The 8,196-nt window shown below is 36.7% G+C and overlaps 2 protein-coding genes across 2 annotated transcripts; both read right to left on the reverse strand.

Annotated features, from left to right (window-relative positions):
- Positions 1-1,211: 1,211 nt before the first annotated feature.
- Positions 1,212-3,708, reverse strand: LOC113285729 (agamous-like MADS-box protein AGL104). Its single transcript, XM_026534500.1, has 10 exons — positions 3,448-3,708; positions 3,290-3,340; positions 3,059-3,077; positions 2,798-2,859; positions 2,551-2,557; positions 2,389-2,450; positions 2,090-2,189; positions 1,949-2,008; positions 1,734-1,801; positions 1,212-1,520 (listed from the first exon to the last, which is right to left on the reverse strand). Exons 1-10 carry the CDS (start codon positions 3,630-3,632, stop codon positions 1,421-1,423), a joined length of 714 nt encoding a protein of 237 aa, XP_026390285.1. The 5' UTR covers positions 3,633-3,708; the 3' UTR covers positions 1,212-1,420.
- A 477-nt stretch (positions 3,709-4,185) lies between these two features.
- Positions 4,186-6,758, reverse strand: LOC113287823 (pentatricopeptide repeat-containing protein At5g50390, chloroplastic-like). Its single transcript, XM_026536668.1, has one exon. The coding sequence runs from the start codon at positions 6,509-6,511 to the stop codon at positions 4,376-4,378; it is 2,136 nt and encodes a 711-aa protein (XP_026392453.1). The 5' UTR covers positions 6,512-6,758; the 3' UTR covers positions 4,186-4,375.
- Positions 6,759-8,196: the final 1,438 nt, after the last annotated feature.

The following is an 8,196-nucleotide window of genomic DNA, read 5'->3' on the forward strand; positions in this document are numbered from 1 at the left end:
AACTAAAGTTCGTTGATATCCTCATTTTGAAGGAACCGAACTTACGGACTTGTGTTGTTCTAATACAAGGAGTTCGGTTAAAAGTATTTTTTGCGAATCAACCGAACTCTGAGTTCGATTAAAAAAAAATAATTCGTGACAACCGAACTTTTTGCGACGAAACCGAACGTTTTGCGACGTAACCGAACTTTTCTCTGAAAAAAGCTCCATTAAACCTCTATGCAACTTCCATTTTCAACTCATTTTGATGATTACTTCTCATTTATTCAACCAAAAACGAATGACAAGTAATGGGTTTGTGAGAATATCTCTGTTAATGTTTTAAATTAAGCTATATATATAGAGGTGGTGGTGGTTGGTGGTGGTGGTAATCGGTGGTTGGTGGTGGTGATAATCAGAGGTGGTTGTGGTGGTAATCGGCGGTGGTGGACGGTGGTGATGGGAGGAGGTGGTGGTGGGAGGAGGTGATGGTGGTGGTGATAATCGGAGGTGATGGGCCGTGATGGTTATTAGGTTGGTTTTAAATTAAATTAATTAAGGATAGGTTAGTTATTTCAACGTTTTAGGACACCCCTTATAATTATAGGGAGGGTGGCCTAATAAAACCATGGTCCCCTCAAAAAAACCACAGTCCCTAAAAAATCATTGTACTAAAAAGATTTCTGGACCTTTGAGGGGGCAGGCTAAAGCCCAGTTTAGCCCCCTCATAGGTCCGTCAGTGGCTTAACGATTCAATTTCTGAATGACGAATTTGAGATCTCGAACCCGTTTAGTCTCGTGAAAACACAGTAGGTGTCCCGTGTCTGCCTCAACTGTGGCCAATGCCAAACAGAAGAATACTTTGGCTGGTGCATGAGAAACAGGGAAAATGTTTGTAAAAACGGCAAACTTAGCCAGTTACTTTGAATTTTATCACGTGGGGTGTTAAATTATGCTGAATATTGTCGCCTAAGCTAGAAAATAACTGGTGCTTGAAAAGCTGCCAGTTAATTCCCTTTCCGATCTCCACAAGGATGAACAGAATGATGCTGAATATTCACTTGCATAAGGCTGGGAGAGACTACCAACCAACCTTACCACTGTATGCCGAATTCATCTTAGTAGTCTGAAGTTTAGTTTCCTTTCTTCCAAGATTAAAGCATGTTAAGGATGACTCCTAGAATACTACTCAAATATAATCCTCCATAAACAAACACGAAATTTGTTCAATGTTTTCGAAGCAGATAAAATTCGGAATTATCATTAGAGACTGAAAGAAGACGATAAGTACTATAAAAAAATCCAATTCGGCTGTGGCTAACCACAAACTAAATCCATCTTAGTGTCGATCCATAAGCTAACTACCAAAAAATATAGTCTAAAAAACTCGATAAATCAATCCATAATCATAAGTTTTATTGAAACGCCTCAACCAGAACTTCTAAGCATAGCCCTCATATGCAACTTCAGATGCCAGGTTGTCTTTCTCCGCTTCAGGGTCATTGACAGACTCAACAACTTTTCCTTTCCCCAATAACTCACTGAAACAAACAAAAATTATAACTGGGATGGTCTCTACACAACATTTCCATAATACATAACATATATACAAAATTTGTGTACTTTTTTAAGTGCATTTACTAGTGTAGGTTGATATTATCTACTGCAGTGACCAGAATCACATTCTTTAACACTATATATGCATCAATTGATGGTTCTATAATGAATCCTATCTGATTGTCTTACTGACTTACTTAATCTGCTCAGAGTCTGCTGAGTCCACCAACATCGTCTCCATATTCTCGATATCCTCCACTGGAATCTGAAAAATTACAGTTTGTATCTATTAGTGAATGATCACTTATTAGTGTGCTTCAAATGATTTAACTAGAGAAGCAGAATCAAAAATTATATCGTTGGCAATCCATGAATAGTATTATTTTTTTCAGAATTTACTTGTCTTAGTTACCTTAATACTTTCTGCAGAATGCTGAGGAACATTGTTTACCCACTCCCTTGTCAGCTCGTCCTGGAATAAATAATAAGTATCTAAATCGCTAAAACTTTTGCAGGTGTAAGATAACCATGTTTACATTTTTAAATGGTTTACCCATTGAACTTCCAATCGCAGCAGGGAATATGCTAGGATTCTTTCATAGAATTCAGCTACCATGATAGACCTGATATCTTCCACCACTGGAATATAAATCCTAAACAATTTTCACATTCAGAAATGAAATGGTGAAAAAAGTTATTGCTTCCAAGTTCCAGCCACACTTAAACCTAACTAGTCTCAAGTAAAAGACAGCTTTGACAGAGTTGAAATGAGATTGACTCAGCCAACCTGAAACAAAATCAAGCTAAACACAGTAAACCAAGTCCGTAAAAATAATAGATGAGAAGCAAGACCTGAGCTTATCACTAGTATCCTTAACTTTTTCGTTGATAAGATTGATTTCTTCCTTTAGAGCCTGATAGAAAGCAAATATTTAACTGAATGACTGATTAACATCGATAGGTTAATAAACATATAAAAAAAAGCATCGTATTAGTAAGAGATAACTGTATTACCTCCCTCCTGTATTTGCAATATCAGTTAATTGATCATGCATCCAAACGAAGCAAAAGAAACAGAAAAAGAAAATCTGGTTAGAACAAATTAGATAGAAGGATTAACAATCAAATAGTCAATACTCATATAGCAAAAACAATTGAGCACACACAAAAAGATCAAAATTAAACTAAATCTCCCTGCAGGTAGCAGAAAAAATTTAAATCAGACAACATAAAATCTGTGAGCGTGTAAACAGAATCAAACCTCGATATTGTCTCCATCAATTCTCGTTCGCGCTTCAGATATTTGAGCCTCCCAAGAATAGGCTGCATATTGATTATTGAAATGCATAAGTTTTGGAGACAGATACACACAAAACCAAAGTTCCAAGCACCTCAGTGGGTATAATTGTGAGATCCTTAGAATAGGTATTGTACCGAGTCGCGGTACAACAACATAATCACAAAAGGCAAAAATCAGTGACGAAACTCCATATATAGAGGAGAGCAGGAGGGAGAGTATTACCGATGCATCTAGAACATGCCTGCATAATGAAAGGAAATAATTTCAAGAAAAACACCCCATAGATAGGCCCCGTACAGAAAAATGAGTTATTGAGTTGATAATACAAAGGAAATCTACAAACAGATTAGACATCCTTACTGCCCCAAATCTGAGCTCAGTAATACGACAAAGAAAAATACTAAGTTGAAACCTGAAAATTAAAGAGCAGGATTGTTGGATTTGGTAACACACCCTCTTCGAGTTTCAGGACTTCTGAAGTATCGCAAATAGATTTCCTCGCTTCTGAAAAAAAATATAGATAGATTATCACAGTTAGATCTCAAACAAAAAATGAATGACTGAATCTATCATATACAGCTGAAGTTTTTTTTAGGTACTTGAATACAGACCTTCCATTGGAAGCAAAAGTTGTCGGACGCCCAGCTGGAGAGAACATTGTGAGCGCCACATCTATGTTGCAAAGAATTGCTAATTCATCAGCTTTCTTCACCACTCCACTCTTGCGATTTGTGTACACCCCTTGACGAGGTCCATATTCCTTGATTTTCTTTATTTCTAGCTTTGCACGACCCATTGTCTCAGGGAAGCAAAAGCCAGAACCTAGGAGATAAGCAGACTGTATATTGATGGTTTCAAGTGAAGGAAGAAGGAAAGAGGGCAACCTTATTATACAAAATAAGCCAAAATGCATTTATTGAATGATCCCACACGCTGGTGACCTGTCAAATTTACTTCGATATTATACAATGAAATATTCATCATAAATTTTCTCCGCTTTTTTAGTCAGTTTATCTAAGTACAGAATATGTTTACAAAGTCCTGAGTTTGGTAAGAACGAAACTAATAATACCACGTGTAATCTATTAGCTGTTACGCAATGAATTGTCGAACGTTTCGCCAAGTGACCAACTCTTTTAGGCTGCATTGACTGGTTAATGGTTTCTAACTGTTAGCTTCAAGAACTGTCAACAATCAATTACTGTACAAGTGACAATCCTACATAGAAGAGTAACACCAACATAGAGACACCAATCTTCTGCTGGTCTAACTAAACTGATCATGGAATTCTAGTATTCAACAAGAAGAGTATATGTAGGATAACCATAAGTTTCTTCACTTCCCTTTTTCACTTTTTAATTTCCGGAAGCTAAATAAATGAATAGACAACAACATCACCAGGACAATAAATTAATGAAATTTGAAATAACAAAATTTAGCTTCCCCGAGAAACTCGTAAAAAAGCTACACAACAGATTACAGACATTACTTCCAAATATTGATAAGTGTAGTTAAGATACATACAAAGCCAAGAAACAGTCACCAGTAATCCCCACAGGAACAACTTCCATCTCTGAAATGGTGAAATCTGCTGGCATCCCTCACAACAATTTCTCGTCTTGTAACCAGAGCTATCAACTTAATTATGTTGTGACAGTCGTTACAAATCCGATGGCTCTGTACTACTCGCAGAGATGTTGAATCCGATGTATTAACTAGGCCACAAGCAATTGCCAATTTCTCACTATGATAAGATGAAATTTGTTCTTCATGCTCATCAACATCAGAAAGAAGCGATTTTTCTGCAGTAATATAACCATGTTTTGCTATCTCTATCATTAAGTTGTCTAGCCTTCGATAGATCTCTTTGATTTGAGGGTGGGATTTATCTCCAAAGACAAAAAAGTATGGCTGTTTCTTGACTTCAATCCAACTACATGCAGGAAGCATTCTCAATCCTTTTCTTCTCAAGGTATTTACAACTTCAGCAGCTTCGTGGAACCTTCCTGAGCTGTTATAGATATTCAAAAGCATGACATAATTACTTAGCTTCATGGGTTCCATTCCGTAAAGCTTCTCTGCTGCATATTTCCCGAGCTCTAAATTCTTATGAACCCTACAAGCAGTCAACAAGGCAGCCCACATATTCTCGGTAGGGTTAAAAGGGGCATCTTTTATCAAAGCAAAAGCTTCATCCAAGAGACCTTCTTTCCCTAATAATCCAATCATACAAGCAAAGTGCATTGCTCTAGGTTTGATCTTGTAATCCCTAGTCATGGAGTCAAAAATCTCCCACGCAACATCAGATAAACCTGAATAACTACAGGCAGACAAAACAGCACGAAATGTAAGATGGTTAAGCACCATTCCTTCACTAAGCATCCGTTCAAACATCTCAACTGCTTCGGGTGCCCTACCATGATTTCCATATCCATCAATTAGCGCATTCCAAGATATTAAATTTTTACTCGGCATGTTATCAAATACATGTCGAGCATCTTCCACTCTACCCCATTTACAATAGAAATCTACCAAAGCTGTATTAGCTACCATATCTCCTCCAAATCCATTGCGAACTAAACATGCATGAGCTTGCTTAGCATGTTCTAACGAAGCCAACCTCGCACAAATTCTAATAATGATTGAATATGTAAAATGGTCCATCTTCACACCTGATTTCCTCATCTCATAATACATTTCCAGAGCTTCCTCACTGTACCCATGAAGTGCATAACCTGCTATTGTCGTATTCCATCCAACTACAGTCTTCTTTGGCATTCCATAAAAAACACCTTTAGCATCTACAATACTACCACATTTACTATACATATCTATCAAGGCACACGATACAAAGATATCTTCATCAATTCCCAACTTCAACACACAAGAATGCAATTGACTACCAAGACAAGCAAGCCCCATACCAGACGAAGCTTTAATCATCATAGAAAACATGCGAGCATCCCCCTCAGAAAATTCTCCCCACATATATAAAAACAAATGAAACGCCTCTACATAATCTCCTTTCTCAACTAATCCCAATATTATTGTATTCCAAGAAACCAAATTTCTCTCAGGCATTTCATCAAACAGCTTACGTGCGTCGATCATCATCCCACATTTCACATGCATCAACAAAGCCCTGTTTCTTAAATACTGATCCCATTCTAAATTACTTTCATTCACGTAATTGAATACTCTTTTAACTCCTTTAATTGACCTCAGACAAATACAAGCATCAACAAGTGCATCAAATGTACTACTACCCACTTCAAAAGAATCACTTTCTTCACATTCTAAAAATTCAAACAATTCTAATGCTTCTTCGTATCTTTTGTAAAAAACAAGTTTCTCAATCTGACTACATAATCCAGAAACAGGTTTGCCCTTTTTCCTAACCTGGGTTTGTTCTGAATCATTTACTAATTCCAAAGTTTGAATTTGTTTCTGATTTGGTTTTGTGGGTTTAGGTTTAGGTCTTGGTTGTAATCCATGTTCAACAGAAGAGGAGGAAGAACTGTTAATTACTAGGTTTCTCTTTTTTCTTCTAGCGAATGGAAAATTAGTCCCGGAAAAGATTGAAACTGTTTTGTTTGTCAAGAAATTACGGTCTAACAGTGAATCTGGAATTTGATCATTTGAAATGGTTTGGAAATGAGAGAGTGGGATTGCCATAGAGAGAGGAAGAGCGAAAAAACAAAATTACACTTGATTATGATAAAGGAAAAAAAAATATCACCTTGGATTAGTACATATTTGATGAACAAATGAACGAAGAAGCATTAGTAGTAGAAAATTTGTGATGCATTAGTTTTTGGTGTTCTCTCTTCATGGCAGAGTCTAGGGAGAAAGATTCAAACTCCGCCCATAACGAGAGTAGATCTACGTTTCCTTGCTTGCCGCTGCAGCTGCAGTCTGGGTAGTTCAACTGCCAAGAGATTTGTAGCGGAAATTCTGACTTAACAGTGTCTTGGGGATGTAGCTCAGATGGTAGAGCGCTCCCTTAGCATACGAGAGGTACGGGGATCGATACCCCGCATCTCCGTTTTTGTTTCCTTTTGTTGGTGATGGACCTTTTTTTTGTATAAGCTTGCGCCAACAAAAATTCCATTTTTGTTTCCTTTTGTTGGTGATGGATTTTTTTTTTTTTTTTTTGGTATAAGTTTGCACCAACAAAAGTAGCGAAGTGACGTGCCACATCATTGATTTTCTTTGTTATTTTTAGTTTTTGATTATTTATTTAATTGACTAACGGTTGTTGAACCCTTGATTGTCCTTAGTTTGTTTATTTCGTGATCCTTATCTTCTGATATAAGGTCACTCGAACTAGATCAAGGATCGACACAGTTCATATTTGTTTTTAGATCTGAAGATAGGCTTGTGATCATCATTGTTAACAGACTTCGCTTTGTGCTTGATTGATCATAAGGGAATCAAATTATTTGTGCAGATACATTGAAGACCGAAGATTTGAAGACGAGAAGATTTTTTATTGGTTTCTGATCTTTGTGACTACACATCGTGCACACTTGATTGGCTGGGGATCCAACAAGTTAGTTTATTTTTGATAGACTTCCATAACTTGTTGATAATCTATCATTTGGTGATTCTCTTCAGGATTCGAATATGATAGGTTGTGGACTAAGATTTTGTTATCTCGATAATTTAAATCTCGGTTGATCTAAACCGACACAAAGGAGTTTATATTGATTAAACATAAGAGCCTTTGTACAACTCAACATAAATCCTTGATTTAATTTTTAAAATTGATAGAGAGGTTACCGAATACAGTTTAGCCATTTACTGTTTCGGAACACGACTCAAAGGATTTAAGTGCTATAAGTCTTCACAGCGACTCAAACAACTTAAGATAGTGCAATTTATCTTAGGATTTCACGTGCGTTGACCAGATTGGTAGTAGACGCAAGGATATCGAAGGAAATAGGTAACTTAGAGTTAGTTTACTTGGTCTCAACTATACGAAGTTGGTAGTAGTCTCTGTATATTGACTTAATTCCGAGAGTATTCAAAATTGGACTTGATCCCAGGGTTTTTATGCATTGGCGGTTTCCTAATTAAAAAAATCTTGTATTGTCTTATTTGTAAATACACTTATACGCTAATCAAATACTTGGTCTGATCCGATAGTTGGTTCGGTTAGAACTTGTATTGTATACCAAGTGGACATCTTGTGGTTGCTATCATATTGACAGTCGTTGTCACGCAAGGTGTGTCTTGAATAGGTTGATATACTCCCTCCGTTTCCAGAAAAGAGTTACTTTTCCTTTTAAATTTTGTATTTACAAAAGGGATTCTTTCATTTACAATAGGCTGAACATCCAAAACTATCCTTCCACATA

This window comes from Papaver somniferum, chromosome 6 (assembly GCF_003573695.1).
Source record: "Papaver somniferum cultivar HN1 chromosome 6, ASM357369v1, whole genome shotgun sequence".
Classification (NCBI taxonomy): Eukaryota; Viridiplantae; Streptophyta; class Magnoliopsida; order Ranunculales; family Papaveraceae; genus Papaver; species Papaver somniferum.

Excerpts from the sequence above, each read along its gene's own strand:
- LOC113285729 (XM_026534500.1), bottom strand. The coding sequence starts at position 3,632 with ATGGGTCGTGCAAAGCTAGAAATAAAGAAAATCAAGGAATATGGACCT. Across the intron at positions 2,009-2,089 it reads TGCGATTGGAAGTTCAATGG|GACGAGCTGACAAGGGAGTG; the intron begins GTAAACCATTTA and ends TATTTATTCCAG. Across the intron at positions 1,802-1,948 it reads ATTCTGCAGAAAGTATTAAG|ATTCCAGTGGAGGATATCGA; the intron begins GTAACTAAGACA and ends GTAATTTTTCAG.
- LOC113287823 (XM_026536668.1), bottom strand. The coding sequence starts at position 6,511 with ATGGCAATCCCACTCTCTCATTTCCAAACCATTTCAAATGATCAAATT.